Genomic DNA, 18,167 nt, shown 5'->3' with positions numbered 1-18,167 from the left:
GCAGACTCTGCCATTTGACATGGCAACAAGGTGGCGTCATTAGAAACGTCCTCGCGCCTCGATTAGGAGTATACCTCCCAATAAAGTGAAGAATAAATACTGCAGATATCTGCTCTTCTTTATCAGTATCTTTATAGCAATCTGGGTAGGGTGGTTAAGTATGAATTACAGCAAGAAAACGCTGATTTCAGACTGGTGAGTATTATTTAAAAAAAAAAAAAAAGAAATCCTGCTGACTGAGTAAAAATAATGAAATTGCTTAAATAATAGTCCCTGTGTTGTAAAGGCACAAACACATAGAGGCAGAACCAAAAGACTATGATATCTCTGCATGTGGTGATGGACAAAGAAAACTGCACAAGTCAACATACAAGCATTTTGGCACACACTTGGACGCAGTAAGTGCTAATTGTACTGAGATCATACTGTATACTGAGTTAATTAAATTAAGAAAAATCATACTTTAATAGTAACATTGACTCATATGTGTCCAGATTATTCCCAGTGATTTCATGTAAACATGTCAGTAACAGTACTTGATCAAACAGATGAAATTTTATGCTCATTCACTCTGTTTTTTGTCTTAAAAGGAAAAAATTCAAGGGCATTCTTTCAGACTCTTTCAGGGAGTAACCTGACTTTTGTTGCTCACGTCAGGCATTTCCTGCTGTCCCCTAATCACATTACGCATTACTGAACTCTGCAGAGAGACAGAAGTTAGCTGTCACAAAATAGTCACAAAAGAAATCAACATTAGCCAGAGGTACTGTGATGAAAGAATAATCAAATCTGAATCCAAACCTAATAATCCAGTTCTTTTTCCTGTAATTTCATGCATGCTGAGGTATTAACTGGATTCAAATACCTGGCAAGTTGTAAATGTCTAAGCACTTAAATCACTATGGTTAGGACAAAACAGAGGGTCACTTAGGAAACGTTAACAAGTTTATTTGGAGAAATAGATTACGATTTACAACAAAGAGGCATATTTTAATTGAAAAAAAAAACATCTGCTTTAAAACAGTTTGTTAAAGACTACTAAAAAGCAATGAACAGTAAAATAATATTCAAAACATTCATAACATTTAAAAACAAATGTAAGAAAATAATTAAATTATTACTACTCAAATATTAATCCTAGTAGCTTAAGAATCATATGTAAAATGTAAATAAAAAACATATATATATATATATATATATATATATATACCTGAATTTCCCTTCGGGGATTAATAAAGTTTATCTTATCTTATCTTATAAGATATATATAAGATATATATATATATATATATGTTTTATATAGTTATATATAACTGCAGGAAGTTGGCTTTATCACATGACAGCATGTGAAGTAAAATTCTTGTATCTATAAAAGTCATTTATACATTTGTATTATTTCATGTGCAACTCTCTAAAAATCTGTAGAATATGGTGATACATTTTTATAAAAGAGAAAATAATGTGTGGTAACTAAAGTTGCTGGTGGGCTTTAATGGATTATTTGGTTAAAAATCTGCTTTTTCGCAGGACTGGAGAACAACAACCCAAATGGCTCAGTCAGAGAAAGGACATGAGGCCAAGCACACTGCAAAATTAATGGTGCAGGCTGATTATTTCCACTCTCTTGTGTTTGACAGGTAAAGCAGGCCCATCGAGTTCTCTCTTAGGGATTCATGTAAAATCCTTTTCTTTGTACTACTAGTTACTGCTATGACTATTTCTAAATTAGGGGTTCTCCACTCCCAGTGTGGACATTTTGAGGATTTTCCTGCTCTCAACCTGTCTGATCCAACTCATCAAGAGCTTGATAATTAACTGATCAATTGACTATTGCTCATGACCATTTTGGTGGGGCAGGACAACATTTTAATAACACCACAACCTAAAACAAAATTAAGTGAGATGCTATCACACTTGATTTATGCTATAGGCTATATAGGCGTTCGTGAATTTGTAGAGTAACCTTTAATAGGCAGTTGAAAATCAACAACATGCAGTCATCCAGCGTACAGTCGAGCAGTCCACATACCTTTGTTCACCTGTGGTCAATAGTGCTGGTGTGTTTGCCAGGTTTCAGCTAAATTTCTGGTCCAACTGTATCTCAAAAACCAAACAAAAGACTTGAGACTAATGGGCATTGGAAAAGAAGGGCACTTTCTCTTCTTTTCTCAGCCTTTGCGAGAGAAGCAAGGTCACTGTGGTGCACATGCATTTCTGATGTATGGACATTATCTACCCCATAATCCCCCTTTCCCTCTCTCCATCTTTGCAAAATATCTTTCAGAAAATGGACACACTTTGCACTTACAGTTTGCCTTTGTTTGCAGAAATTTATTAGAGTTGATATTTAATATATCAAATTACAAATTCAAACATGCATAACCATACACAGTATGACTTGCAGTGAAATGCTTTACAACTGTTCTGACTTAAAATAAGAAAATATAGAAAATTATTAAATATGAAGAAAAATATATACATATGTGTGTGTGTGTGTGTGTGTGTGTATGTGTATAAGAATATATAGAATATAAAAGATTATAAAAGAATATGTGTGATCATACTGTAAATATTGTAAATACTGTAAACCTGTTGTAAACATACAATATAGTGCAATATAGTATGTATAGTGTTGGATGGTGGCAGCAGCAGTACAAACAGTACAGATATTAAATGCGGATGTGTGCGCTATGCGGATATGTGCACTGCATATGGGATATGATTTAATATTTAATTTGGTGTAAAAGCCACAACCCTGGAAACCCTGTCATTAACTGCCCTGTCCTCTGCTCCTCCATTGCAAATATTCATTGAGAGAGCATGGGGCACCGTGATTCCTGCCCCAGTAGGCCCCTATTAGTGCTTGTTGTAGGTCCCATTTTCTGACCACTAGGTGCAATAATAACTCTGTGGAGTTAAGAGGAGCAGTGAGCACGCTGCCCCACGATTGCGCAACACCTAGAAAGGTGAGCAAATCAGCTTATATCTGCCAAATAGCAACATACTTTTAAAATGTTAGTCACTCAAAAGAGGTCAATAGTATATGAACAGAATTGAAAATGTATGGAGTTGTGAAAGAGGACTTGTGAGGAGTTGTGAAGATTAACATTTGTTAAATGGCTGATATATATGCTAGACAAGCTGCTGATCAGTTGGATCAGGTGTATCTTATAAGAAATTACAGAGTCTGCTGGACAAGTGGGTTTTGATCTGGTGTGATCTCAAACCAAACACTTCGGGTTCTTCTCTCCCATGCCTTAAGACTGATAAACTGTTACCGCAAATATCCTAGTCATCATAGTCAAAAAGACTGGTCTGACCTCACTTTCACACTTTTTCACACTTACACTAGGATGCTGATCAATTCAGGAAGTCGATCAAATCATAGGATGGGAAAAGGAATAGATTAAAAAGGGCCATGTCAGTCAACAGGATACCAAATGTTTGCATATAAATAATAATAATTGTTCAAGCGGTATATATTGCAAAGGTTTCAGATGCTTTGGGTTCAGTCTGACTCCACTGAAGCTGAGGTACTTTTTTTTTCAGCCTTGCTATTGTTGTTATTGGAATAAAGGCATTCACATTTTTCACAAGTTTGAAGAAGTCTTTTTTCCCCCTTACAATCCCCAGTTAATAAAAGAACATCCTCTAAAAATCCTCAAAAGGCCAGTAAACAGTACAAAGGATGTTCTGTCTGATGTCCTCAAAACGTTCCAAGAAGGTCTTTCTGCAACATGTAAGAGATACGTCTCAGTGTCAACACATATATAGGATAGGTCTTTAGCTTAAGTTAACAAAACATTTTCACGTAATGCAGCAGAACAAAATCAAACGTCTGCTAGCGAGATAATAACTGTAGTCTGTGTATTATATAATACTGCTCATACTATCAACTAGTATTGCTTCTCGCTTGTTAATGTCCTCAAGCTTCTTCTTCCTCTGCTTCTGTTTCTACTATTACTACTAAGACCTTTATTATTATTATTATTATTATTATTAGTGATGCTTCTACAAATAGTATATAATAACATATGTGTCCATCAAACAGGCCTGTGATTTAATACACATTTTTGTTTTCTGCAGAGAAACAGGAACATCAGACACAGCTGGCAAATCCGTCCTCTCCTGCTATCAGCCAAGCTGTAATGAAAAGTAAGTAAGAGAATTTCATGCAGTACTTCACTCTACTGTTTTACTAGACTCTTGTTTATGTTAAAATGCAAATTCTAACAGACAGGAAGCCTGTTTTTTACTTTGATGCCCAGTAGAGGGAAATAGTGATCTTGTTATTCTTTGCGATAGTATCTGTAAGTATCTGTCCAGGATAAATATATGTAATTAAATGCTTTGTGTTTTTATACAGTGTGATTTATGCTTACTGTATAATAAAAGAAGTGATAGTTTACAGATTGCATTTTAAGGTTACTTTCTATTTCTTTTCTCCTTAAGAGGAGAATGTGAAAAACGTTATTCAGTGAAATAAAGCTTCAGCGAAACTTTATTCATTTTCACTAAATTGAGTGTTTCTTGGGAATTCTTTTGTCCTGGTTCTTTCAGGGTGAACACTGATTTTTAGTGCCATATCAGGCATTTCCTGGTGAACTCCTGCTGAACTCTGCAGAGATATAGTAATTAGTTGTCACAAAATAGTCACGAAAGAAATCAATATTAGCCAGGGGTATTTTGATGAAAAAAATAATTGAATTTTACAACATAAGACACTAGTCGTGGTATTGTTTGCAAAGGCTCAAGGGTTTAGTAGATCTCATTTCAGTTGCCAGGCTGATTAGTAATAGCCTTGGTTTTATAAAACTAAATAACATTACAGATTGTTGTATAGGATCAGAATCTAATGCCACTGTATACTTCTTATTTCAGTGAGTTAATTACTACATATGCAATGGATTATGTTCCACCTCATAATACAACCAAGCAGGCAGTAAGTATAATAACAGTGTACTGTACAAACAATAACATTACTGATTTTGTTAAGAGGCTTATTTGATTCAGAGATCAGATCAACCACCAGGCTGATACAGTTTACAGGTAATACAGCTATATTTCTTTTGGCAAAACCTGAATTGTACCACTTATTATACAGAAAATTATATTAGTGGCAGCTGCTTGATACCAAAGACACACAATCATAGATCTGGCTCTGAGGTATGGCGGATTATGCCATTGCTCATTTATCTTATCCTGTGTGTTTTTATTGTTTCATTATTGTTATTATGATAATGCTATTTTATACCACAGCGCTGTCGAATTCTCAATTCTGATTGGTCAGAAGGTGTTGATGAATTTTCAGTAGTTTCAGTAGTGCAAGGGAAATTATATTATTAATGCACTTGTTCTAATATGGCATCATTTCTATAGCAAAAACTTACACAGTAACAGATGCTCCACAATAATCTAAAGCTAATAATAAACAGATTACAAACGTGTGGTGATACAGTGAAGCTTTCTGTAAGGAGATTATTTATTTAATATTTATGGAAGGAGTCTCCAGTGTTAGCTCTTTGTAACACTCAGTAGGTTTTCCACAATGGGAGAGTCTTCAGGACAGAGCAATGTTCTCTGTAACATTAGCTGCACTTGTTTTGTGTCTTATTAAAGTCAAGAGAGAGTGAGAAAAAAGAGAGGCTCATGAAGGAGCTGTTTACACAACTGTTTATAGCTACCATGATATAAATGATAATAGGAACTAACTAGTTTTGCAGAAGTTCCATAACATTAAGTATAACTACTACAATGTGAGTAATAGTTCTTAGTAGCAGCATGTCCTAAGCAGGAATATTACCCTAGAAACCCTGTTGTAACACAAACACTTTATATTTAAACTCCTTTTTAAATTGTGAACTGCACAATGACATTCTCATGAATAAAGCTTGATAAATTTCGAAGAAAAAAAAGCACATCTGAACAAAGGAAAAAAGCACCAGAACAAACCCAGCCTAAAGATGTACACTAACATTGCAACATAATCCCTATCAACCCTGATGTGTGAATCCAAAGGAGAATCATTTCCATGTTTTCCTGTACTGAGAAAAGAGTTGAAAAACCGTTTACTCAACTCACTCACAATGGAAGCCTAAGGGCAGTGAATGAATTCAGTTACTGAATTTTACTTCAATATATAATGCAAATTTAAACCTACAGCCTTTACACTATAACAATAAAGATCTTAGGATGAGACAGATATGAGAGCAAGTCTTAGCAAAACTGTCCTTATGTAGTTTTATGCAACACTGAAGCAATGCAGTAAAAAGTTATTCCATTTACAGTGCTTATGCTTGTTCTAAAGTTTGCCGTTTTCATGCATCAGGTAGAAACTGAAGCTCTGCTGAGTTTACTTTGAGCTGCAATTATTATAGCTTAATTTATTAACTGAAGAATTCATGGAAAAGGCATAAACATGATGACTCAGTGACTGGCCTTAGACCACTGTATGTGTGTTTCATGTAAATGGGATTTGTTCTTTTCAGGGAAACATGGAAATTGTTGTCTGTGTTAATCCATACTGGAGATGCAGTAGATAGACATTCGGTTGAAAAACCTTGGATTTTTTTTAATAATATCTAAATTACTAACGCTGAATATAATTCATTGGTGTTTCACTTTTCTCAGTCCTGATTAATGACTTTTTCATGTCCAAAGATGCAAGCCAAGGAACTGATGGACAGGACGCTGGATTTCAGAAGACACCAGTCTCAGTTCACTGATGTGGCAGATCATCGGCGGTGGGGCCGAAATACCTGGCAGGACTTTAATGATGCGCAGGCTGTAGTCCAGGGAATGGCAAACTCCCTGTATAGATAAATAAATCGTTCATGCCCATAAGCACAGCCTCTGTTCTCATACCTTCTCTTACTTGTTTTGGATTTGGTAGGGCAATATTTAATAAAGTATGTCCTGCTTATGTTTTTCTTTTTATGATTTATAACATTCTAATACCTGAAAATTCTTAAATTATGGAATATATGGATAATTCAGAGTCATCTAAATCACCCACCATGTCCCATCACACATGCAAAACTTATATAAACACAGTATAGGCCAGGTCAGTGCTGGAATTTGCTCTCCTTGCCACTGGTGAAATAAATCTATTCCTTCGCTGCTATACCTGTTCCTTCCATTATCTATTCAAGTTGACCATCATTCAACAAGGGTTGTTTATTCCATGTATACAAGTTAGTGGCTTCAGTCCATATTTCCAGTCAGATTTGGCCTGCTCAGCAAAAAAAACTGTGCAGCCTGCACACACCGTAACTATGCTGAACAGCAGATGTAGGGTTTAAATTAGAAATGCACATTCTTTTCCTGCATCATCTTCTTTACTCGGAACAGTTGTCACCATGGCTGATGTGTTGTGCATCTCTAAAAAACACTGCCATCGTGTTGCTTCAACTGGTTATTGGTTTCCTTTTTTAAGAGAAGGGCTCATACCATTATAGCAGAGACGTCCACAGAAGAATGTGCTTTCGGAAAGAAATAACTGTTTAACCTAAATATTAGTCCTCATAAATTAAAACACAAACTGGTATCTCAAATCTTCTTTTACCGGCACTTAAGATTTGTGGTTTATAGTTTCTATTTATGGGTTTAATTTAAGGGTGGAGTGTAATGGTGTAAATAGACATTTAGGAAGTTTAAAAGGTACAAGATACACTGATACAAGTCCCAGTGCGTCCTAATAGTAACACTATTTAAGGGCACATTTTAGTGCTTTTTTTAAATAGCTAGAATAGTTAGAGTACTACAGTGTATTTCACTTTGTCACATATATTATCTTTACTAGGATTCACATATCTCAAACATTTCCTTCTTCGACTCAATTATGAGGTGCTTACATGCATGACTAAGTCACAACCTTACAATTAGAGACTCTTCCTACCCGAAAATGATTTAATGCCAGGGTAATCATCCAATTGAGAGATATATTCCATTGAAAAAAGGTGACGTTCATCAGTCATTTTATATTATGATACCACTTTAAAGCAAATGGCTGCTCCAAATGAGTAGCTGAATACGTGAATCAAACCTTATACACACACACACTTCTCTGAATTCGTGACAATATAAACACCAAGCTGTGGCAGTGCAGCTAAATATTGCAGCCAACTGCGAGTGGTCAGAACGGAGGCAGTAGTTTGGTAGGAGAGCAGACTGGAAACTTTTGGAAAGGGCAGTCTGGAATGCATGGGTGCTATTGTTAGTGTTGGATCCTTGGATCACAGCTCAGAAAGTCACATGACATCCCCTTAAGGAAGCTATTTCAGATCTCCAGTGAGCAATAAACACACAATCCATAATTATTACGATTCCCATACAACGATGTACACAGAATTCAGTCTCATTGTCATTCAATCTGTCAAGTAAGAATAATTGCTAGTATTATTAGTTGTTTCTCAGGTTTTAAATTGTCAGGTGGAAGTAAAGACATGTCTGTTGAAAGAAGGGATATATTAAATGACTGGAAAAGTGAAGTAGAACAAGCCTTGACAGTTGTGCCTGACATAAATAAGTCATGTAATGACATCCTTTGGGATTTTTTGGGATGATGTCATGGTTTTGGATTTCAGGACAAGTGGTCGTGGGTTAAATATGTTTTCAATATTGAGTGGAGCAGCTTTGTCAGACAAACTGAAGACGTAATGCAACACTTACAAAAGTCAATCAGTTTGCATTGTGTTGGTGAAACATACAAGACAATACAGTTGACCTTTACACACGACTACATGACAAGCAAATCATACGACATGTGGAAGATGGGTATAAGAAATATAAATATCATAGACTAAATATAAAGACTAAGAGACACCATATAAAGACTAAAGACTAAATGAATACAGTACATAATGTTTTATTGGGCAATGCAGTGCTGGAGGTAAAGGACCTGATATGTTCACTGTTTTGGGAGAGCAATGCATTGAACATCCTGACATCCTGAGAACAGTCAGTCATTTTATATCTGTAATGTCTAATAAGTCTGTCTATAATGTCCTGATAGCATTAAAGCATTAAAGCATCTGTAGTGAATGTGAGATTAACAGAAACAATAATTGTAAACCATTTCTCTGTTCTGAGAAGCCTCACTTGTAATGGAAGTCTAAGAGTAGTTGTTAAATCCTAACAATTATCTCACTCACTTGCTCAGTTTCGGTGACTGCTTTATCCTGGTCAGTTCGCGGTGGACCTGGAGCCAATCCCTGCAACACTGTGCACAAGGCTGGAGAATTCATCCTGTACGGGTCGCCATTCCATCACAGGGCACCATGCAGACACACATTCATACAAATCTAGAGTTGATTTAGTGTGGCCAGGCCAGCTTTCTGGAAACCCATGGGAACACGAGGAGCACATGCCAATCTCCACACAGACAGTAACCCAAGCTCAGGATCGAACCCAGAACCCTGGAGCTATGAGGCTATGAGGCCCCCTTAACAATTAAATTAAGCTCTAAAGGCTGTATTCAGAGTTAAGTTAAATGTGCATAATGAGTATTTCATTCCAAAATTGCACACATTGACCTTCAGACATCATTCGAATGCACTATTCAGAAAATTCAGTTATGCACTTGGGCTGGAGTTTACCTAAACCAGAGGGGTGTCTCAGTTACATGTGATTCTGACCTTGGACTTACAATACATGATTTTTTTATTCCATAATTGTACAAATAACCTGGAAGATACATAGAACATGATAAAAAAAAAACAACAACAACAACGAAACAATGGATTAAACTGTGGCCTTAGCAAAAGTTCATTAACTCAGTGAAGAGGCGCATTTGGAAAACTGACTTCCCGTCCTGGAATGCTTGTCTGTGTTTGGATGTGCTTCCTCTTAGTCATTTTATAGACACTATGCATTACGGGCCTCCTAAGATCCTGTTGACAGAGCTTCATGAACATGGGCGGGAATGGGGGAGTGGGCTCAAGGAGTAAAGAAAATCATTCAAAAAGAAAAAAAGGCTTACCTAATGCATCTTAAAGCCCATTTTTCTTCAGCAATGTCGGCTCACACACAGATGATTTGCATAATCGGAAAGGTGCACCCAGAAAATCGATTTAAGTATCTGCGTAAACTCACTTGAAAAACGCACAAATTTCCCTTGTAAATATTGGCATAACTTTTTCACTTAAGTCACGAGCTCTGAATACTCCTTTGCATAGATGATTGAATAAATGTCAAACACGTTTAGAAACTAAGGGTGCATCTTATGTCTTTTAGCTACTATAATATTTACACAAGGTATAATATGAGATTTACTGTTCCAGTCCTATTTAAGTTTGCATAACAATTCAATGAGTTCGTTGAGCTGTATAGGCACAATGCCCAGAGACACAGCAGATTAGAATGAAATCCTAGAAAGATGAAGTTACATTTTTTTCCTGTGATCTTATTTTGCTCATTTTTTAAAGAACTAGTTCAAATCTTTTTTATTTTTTTATTTTATACATATATACATATATACATATATATATATATATATATATATATATATATATATATATATATATATATGACATCTCTTTGTAGTCATGGTAACTAGATAGCAGGGATGAGATGAGATAATCAGAGCCAGCTGTAGTCCATAAAGCTGACTATCAGAAAGCTGACTGCTTGCTATCTAAGACTTATTCCCTGCTCTCATGTGCTTTGGCTTCATAGCAGACAGTTTCTGGGCTTTAGGTGGGAAATACGCTGCGTGTTTTCACACTTTTTAGCCATTATCCTGAACTGATTCTGGCTTTAGAGGCTATACACAGTATGCATTCATTGTGCAGTATGTTATAAAAAAAATAATAAAATAAAACATGAGCTTTTATCTGTTTCAATAAATGTACTGCTCAGTGACTCACTGGTTCTACTTAAAGCTCCAAGATTTACATAAAATAGATATGTCTATCAATTACTTACTGCTTGAGATGTATTATTATTATTATTATTATTATTATTATTATTATTATTATTGTTATTATTTATAGTGGTTTCCTTACAAGACAGATTGTAGATGGTTGTCACTATGTAGTGTCTTCATGCACATTATACTGTAATGCTGGCTATGGCTTTGGGTGGCTCATCCTACCCACAATCCCTCGGACCCAGCTGTAATGTGTTGCTAGTGAGTATAAAACAAAAAACAAAGAGATAAATTTGCTATATACATATCAGTTGCATAATATTATACAGTGTATTCATAATAATTTGACTTTTCCTGATATTGAAATAATCTGCGTCAGTGTGGTTATTGTAAGAAATACTGTAGTAGGCCACAACAAGTTTTACAGAGATCATCTTCAAAACTGTCTTGAGATACATTATAATTTTGTTTTACATTTTCTGCCACACAGTGTCAGGCATTAAGTAATGAATAAAACACGACAGTGTGTGCTTTTATAGGAAAATAATCAACAGCGAGGTGGTGTGATGAGGTCTGACTCAAAGTGAAGTTATTTTTTCCACTGTGAAGTTGATATTTTCCTACGACAGTACATCCTGGAGTGTTTATTTCATTTACTAAAGAATGACATGTCATACTATTAATCTTTTGTAGTTACATTCAATGTCGTGGAAAATCTGCAAGACAAGTTAGTTCCTGTTATCAGTCACACTATATGGCCAAAGGTTTGTGGACACCTGCTCATTACACTCATATGTGCTTTTTTAACTTCTGACCTTTGCTGTTATAACAACCTCCACTCTTCTGGGAAGGTTTTCCACTAGATTTTGGTGCATGGCTGTGCGGATTTGTGCTCATTCAGCCACAAGAGCATTAGTGAGATCAGGCACTGATGTCAGGTGAGGAGGCCTGTGGCGGAGTCGGTGTTCCAGTGTTGAGGTCAGGGCTCTGTGCAGACCACCCGAATTCTTCCACTCTAATCTTGGCAAACCATGTCTTCATGGAGCTGGCTTTGTACAGGGGCATTGTCATGCTGGAACAGGTTTGGGCCTCTTAGTTCCAGTGAATTGAAATTGTAATGCTACAGCATACAAAGACATTCTCTACATTTGTGTGCTTCCAACTTTGTGGCAGCAGTTTGAGGAAGAAACACATATGGCTGTGATGGTCAGGTGTCCACAAAAATCTGACCATATAGTGTATATTATAGTAGCTATAAACAGTCTTTACTTCACCAACGTCTCTTTTTTCTCTCTCATGGAGTTATTAAAATGAAAACACAGCCTGTCATGTTACCAAAAAACTGGAAAACAGAAAGTTGTCTGTCTCGATGACTTTCCTGTCAAGGAAAACTTCCCCATCGTTACGTGGCACATCCGCCATAGAAATCCCTGTGAATGAGCTGTTAATATAAAACAAATAACATATTAGAATGAATCCATTAATATAAAGTTGTGATTTCAATTACTGTCAGTGCCTTGCTGTTGTAGAATATTAATCAACACCTTCTGAGTAATCAGATTCAAGAATTCAAGGGAACATGTTTTGACATCATACTCTCAGAAATATCTTCATATCCTGACTGGTATGACCTGCAAGCTTTTTCTGGATAGCACAGGATTTACCTTCCACTAATCCCTCCATTTTCATTTCTGGGGCTCCAAACTAAACACATGCTAACTTCAGTGCTGATCTCTGTGCTGAAGCGAGAGGGCTTCCTGACCGAGGGAAAATTTATAGAACACTGTCCAAACATAGCCTCTGCATGGCAAAGATTGAGGAGAAGAGACCGAAAGTGTGTGTGTGTGAGAGAGAGAGTGTGTGTGTGTGTGTGAGAGAGAGAGAGAGAGAGAAGCAGAATATTCAGCATGCAGCTTTGGATCTTTATCCTACTATTGAGAGAGAAGGAAAAATTGAATGAGAAAGAGATCCATCCTTGTGAAACATCATTTTTTTTATCTGACTGCACAGCATTATTTTTAACACTCTCAGTTACAAGTGTGTACCCCGTGGTTCTAGGATCTTTATGTAACCATATCAAATAGATCCTTCAATCTATTATATAGGCCTTTCAAACTATAATGCATACTATAATCTTCACGGGTGCTTCAAAATGTTATTTGTATAGTTAAGGGCTCTTATCCATGCAATCGCCAGATTGACAATTGAAGAGGGATTCTAGGTTTGACTTTTTTTCTGAGAGTGTTTTATTTATGTGCTGATAAAATAATTGGAAATATGGTCTTCAGTAATATGGTAACAGTTACATACTGTAAATTATACTGCTGTTTGGACATAGACCCATATTTCAGAGTAGAAAGTCAAAATGGGCCCTAGGATATGGTGAACCCGTACATCTTACCCTTGACCTGTAGCGATATTTACATCTGCACAGCATCAGCCACACCACTTAATCTCTCACACACACACACACACACACACACACACACACACGTGTGCACATGCCTAAAGATATCTATCTGAAGCAGTTGTTTTCATACATCCATAAAAACAGACTTACAAAAATACATCACCTAAGGCATCTTAATCAGAACCTTTTTCATATATCAGAGTAATCCCTTTTCATGGTAAATGCAGTTCATTTATTAATTTTTTTAAATCTAGAAAAAAGTTTTTACAATAGAGTTACAATAAATACAAGACGTATATTGTAACATAAGAGTACCAGTGTGGGTCTCTTCTAATGCTGACAGAAGCAAATCCCACTTCTCTATATAAAACACAATAATCCAAAGTGTATTCACTAAAAGTTATTAACATGAGAGCTGAATGCCAAACAGCATCAAGAGGGTTAAGTGCAGCTAATACGCCTTGAATTTATAACCCAGTAGTTAAGATCTGATAGAAACCATGCCTCCAAAGCTGTCTTGTTTTTGTATATTTCAAAAATTATGAAGAATTTCAGAGGAGTGTATAAGCAAGCCTGATTCAAATATATTTATAATAATGACAATGCACTTTTCATTAAATTTTAGATGATATGGTTATCATTCATTAATTCATCTTCATTAAACTTCTTTACCCTGGTCAGGGTCACGATGGATCCAGAGTCTATCCGAGGAAAACAGAGCCTGAGGAGGGAATACAGTCTGAATGAGTCAGCAGTGAATTGCAGGGCATCGTACACACACACACAGTCACACAATTTAGCATAGCCAAGCCATCTATCTGCATGTCTACCAAAACTGGAGAATCTGGAGGACGCTTTACCCTAGTAAGGTTTATGGGCATACGATGAGGCATATTGTAGTATTATTATAGCGTAATATGATTGAGTCATGACGTTCCACAATAATTTAGCCGTGATAAAAGGGTTGCATATATTTTCTTAAATTAAAAAGTGTCTAATATTAAACCTTTTCTTTCAGTCGTTTAGCATTTTATGTAGTTTTAGTTGATAACAGAGTAAAGTATTTGCTGAAGCAGGGACAGAAATTATCCTGAATTACATATAATGGTCAGACACATTAAATTAGTCAGCTCAGCATCTGCTTTCAAGAGGATCGAGTTGTATGGGAAGATTTTTAACTCCACCTCCAACACCAATATATTACAGCTGTGCATACTAGTATGGCGACTCATATGTCTTGGAAACCGTTTACTTGTATCTAGCGTAAAGCATATATGTTCCACATTCACATAGAGCTACTGTGTCCTGTGAAGCACAGACAAAACATATTTCAGTTCAGTTTTTTTCAGTCTGGTTTTCCAGTAGACTCAGCTTTCGGTTTCCAGCACTACAGAGACGGCTGACAGTTCTAAAAGTGGCAGGTGACTGGAAAATTCGACCATGCCTTACACCCAGCCTCAGCTACCACTTTTAAAAGATTCTAAGGTGAAGAGCAAACCCTGCCCTGATCACATAGAGAGGCATATTTTTCTGCTGAGGCCTGTTGGAGAGCTCTAGAGATCCTAAATTAATAGAAATAAAGTTTTGTGGTAGGTGCAGACTACTCTGGAAAATCTCATCATAATTTACTCCTGTTCTTGGCCGCAATTAATGAAAAAGCTTGAGCAATAGATTATAACAAGTCATGAGCTAACATACAGGGGATTGAGCAAAGCTCTGCTGAGGCCCGTTGGGGAGCTGAGGAGATCCTGGAGCCATAAGTTCCACACAGCAACACAGTTTGTTTAAATTCTGCCTTAACTGGGCCTGTAGATAAGTTTACATTCTACAAGAATGGCCGAGCACACTCACGAGAGTGCGTTAATGATAATGCCTTGCCTTTCTGCCTGAGAGCAAACATGGGCAGCGACGGAATGCTTGTGTTTTTATTTTTTATGTGCATCCATTGGAGTTGGGTGTGCTGGTTTACACTCATGTCAGACTAAATCATATCTACACTGAAACAAGACGACATAATGTTGCTTTTACTGCCACTGGATCACTTCATGAGGCCACTTAGTGCATGGCTGTGCTGTGATTCTTCTTCGCCAGCTTAATGCCAGTTTCAGCATACAGCCCTTGTAAAAGCCAAATGCTATGATTTGTTCCATGACCTCATCCAAATTGTTGCTGGCTTTTGAAGAAACAACAAAGGTAGCAGCTAATGCTTCAAGCCTTTTGAATCTCATGCTGCAACACAGAGAGAAACAGAGAACATGGTGTGCAGAAGAGAGGAGAGATTCCTTTTACAAAATGGACTTTGACATGATAATCTGCATTAATACCTCAGCGATTGATTACATACGTCATTGTTTCTAGCTAAATATTTAGTGGAACTTTTATCATTGGTTTTCTGGACTTCTATAGATAGCAGATTAGCAAAATTGGTTGTGGGCCTTATCTGGTCGAATTTAGGCCCACATACCACTCCCCTCGAATGGCCCTTAAGCTGCAAACTCATGCCAGAGCTCAGCCTAATGCTGTTTCACACAAGACTGTGAAAAAAACTGTGCCAGAATTAAACCAGAAGGGCCTAAAGTAAGCCAGATCTCACCCAGATTTTGTTGCTATCTAGTGTCTTGGACTAATATGCAATCCCTCCAATGCTCAGTGTAAATGCTCAGAAATTATATAAAAGCACATTAATGAAACAATCTACAATGAATTAAGTATAAATCTTCGAGAACTACTACATATCATGAAAAATATATTACCTTGGTGTATATATGGATATAGATATATAATAAAAGGCCCAACAACTGTATATAAGCTAGGTTTCTGGATTTAAAAACAAATTAATAGGCATTAACATGATAAGCATTGTGGTGCATCATAAGCATAGAAGTTAAAAGCAACATTATCTTCAAATTATATTTATATTAAAGGTAGAATAATATAGAATCTAAATTAGAACCTTGAGGGTCTATAATAATAAAGTCATAATACAAGAGACACAAAACCTGGAGAATACTGGCAGCTGGTGGTTTGTAAAATAGGGGAAGCATGGGTGTCTCTTGTAGAAGAAAATCAGGTCGACAAAATTAGAAGTGTATGACGTTGCATTAAAAATCAGCTAAGCTGCTATCTAGCTAGCTAAATTTCACAGAAGAAGGTAGTGACAGCTAAACAGGTAGGCCTATAAATAAACCAAAAGAAATCTGAAACAAATGCAAATAATCAAACATAACTTTATACTACACAGTATAGTTTATATAATTATTACAACAGTAAAAATTACGAGCTATACAAGTCATATAAAACTGTCATGGATTTGGTTACTGACTGATTACTGCAGCTCTGAGCACTCTGTTTGTCTGACTGGCATTGATATGTTTAAGTCTGAGATATCAGGCATGTTCATTACTGTTTCAGTGATTGGCAGTTGTTTATGAGGTTACAGCCCTTTGAGAGATCAAGCTGGACAAACTAAGAGTGCACTGTCCAGTAAACGAGATATTTTTTTTTATGCAAAACCCACCCACACATACTCCCATTCACCCCCAGAGTTGTTGAATTGACCCAAAATGACGTTAAAAGCCTGTTGTCAAATGAATGTTAATGTTTCCTCCCATTAAGACACACTGAACTTGAATCTGTCATAGAATCCCATAGATGCCAGACTTTATTTGATTCCTATCAGCGTTATGGCAGGGACTTCAAAGGAGATTTCACGCATGCTGGGATGTCCACTGTTAAATTAACAAACAACATGACACTGCAGGGAGACATCTGATCATTTGATTTGCTAAAAAAATAGAATTTCACCAAGAGTGATGAATAATATAGACACGGTTTTACATTTAACATTTGACCAAAAGTTTGTGGACACCTGACTGTCAAACCCATATGTGGTTCTTCCCCAAACACAATTGCCTAGAATGTCTTTATGTGCTGTAGCATTACTTTTTCCCTTCACTAGAACTAATGGACCTATTCCAAACCTGTTCCAGCATGACAGTGTCCCTTTGCACAAAGAAAGGTCCATGTAAGACATGATTTGCCAAGTTTGGAGTGGAAGAACACGAGTGTCCTGCACAGAGCCCTGACCTCAACCCTAATGAACACCTTCGGGATGAATTTGAATGCTGACTGTGCACCAGGCCTCCTTGCCCAACATCAGTCCCTGAACTCACTAATGCTCTTGTGGTTGAATGAACACAAATCCCCACAACCACACTCCAAAATCTAGTGGAAAGCCTTCTCAGAACAGTGGAGGTTTTTATAATAGCAAATCATGGACTAAACTACATCAAATGTGATGTTCAACAAGCACATCTGGTCGTGATGGCCAGGTGTCCTCATACTTTTGGCCATATAGTGTAGAAATATTTCACTGCCACATTTTAATGAAATTTTAGGGGAGGCTAGGATTCCCGTGTAACCTCAAAGCAATTGCTTGTTCTGCAGAAGTAGCTGAAATGAAAACATTTACTGAAATTAAATTAAAGTAAAGAAATAATACATTAAATTTATAGTTGCAAAAGTTTAAAAAAATGTACTGCTCTTCCATTGTTTTCAAAAGCCCCCTTGATACCTTAAACCTGATACACTTTTGTGACAAAAGTGCCAATTTGCAAAAACAATGCAAAATAAAAGAAGTTAAGGCTTTCATTTGACTTATCCTCATAAAATCTTAACAGTGGCAAAGAGGTTGGCACAGAAATGTGCAATGCAATCAATAATTCAGTATAACACAAGTTCTTCAAAATCTCAAAAACCTCAAAAAACGTGTGTTGGAGATTCAAGTTTCAAGTTTATTTGTCATGCACATAAAATGCCAGGGACAGCTGTACATTGAAATGCTTGTTGTGAGGCTCGGGTACTGTACAGCTGTACCATGCAAAAATATAC

General features: G+C 36.6%; 1 protein-coding gene across 1 annotated transcript; it reads left to right on the top strand.

The window, feature by feature from the left end:
* Positions 1-16: 16 nt before the first annotated feature.
* Positions 17-7,114, top strand: LOC113537216 (cilia- and flagella-associated protein 95). Its single transcript, XM_026931614.3, has 6 exons — positions 17-195; positions 287-398; positions 1,528-1,637; positions 4,087-4,155; positions 4,882-4,942; positions 6,661-7,114. Exons 1-6 carry the CDS (start codon positions 161-163, stop codon positions 6,820-6,822), a joined length of 549 nt encoding a protein of 182 aa, XP_026787415.3. The 5' UTR covers positions 17-160; the 3' UTR covers positions 6,823-7,114.
* Positions 7,115-18,167: the final 11,053 nt, after the last annotated feature.

The sequence above is a fragment of the Pangasianodon hypophthalmus genome, chromosome 24 (assembly GCF_027358585.1).
Source record: "Pangasianodon hypophthalmus isolate fPanHyp1 chromosome 24, fPanHyp1.pri, whole genome shotgun sequence".
In the NCBI taxonomy this organism is placed as follows: Eukaryota; Metazoa; Chordata; class Actinopteri; order Siluriformes; family Pangasiidae; genus Pangasianodon; species Pangasianodon hypophthalmus.
This window is presented reverse-complemented; position numbering and strand designations above follow the sequence as displayed.

What these genes read in the sequence shown, in the direction of transcription:
- LOC113537216 (XM_026931614.3), top strand. Translation starts at nt 161, where the DNA reads ATGAATTACAGCAAGAAAACGCTGATTTCAGACTG. An exon ending in AAAACGCTGATTTCAGACTG is followed by an intron (nt 196 to 286) that starts GTGAGTATTATT and finishes TGTGTTGTAAAG; the next exon opens with GCACAAACACATAGAGGCAG. An exon ending in CAGCCAAGCTGTAATGAAAA is followed by an intron (nt 4,156 to 4,881) that starts GTAAGTAAGAGA and finishes TTCTTATTTCAG; the next exon opens with TGAGTTAATTACTACATATG.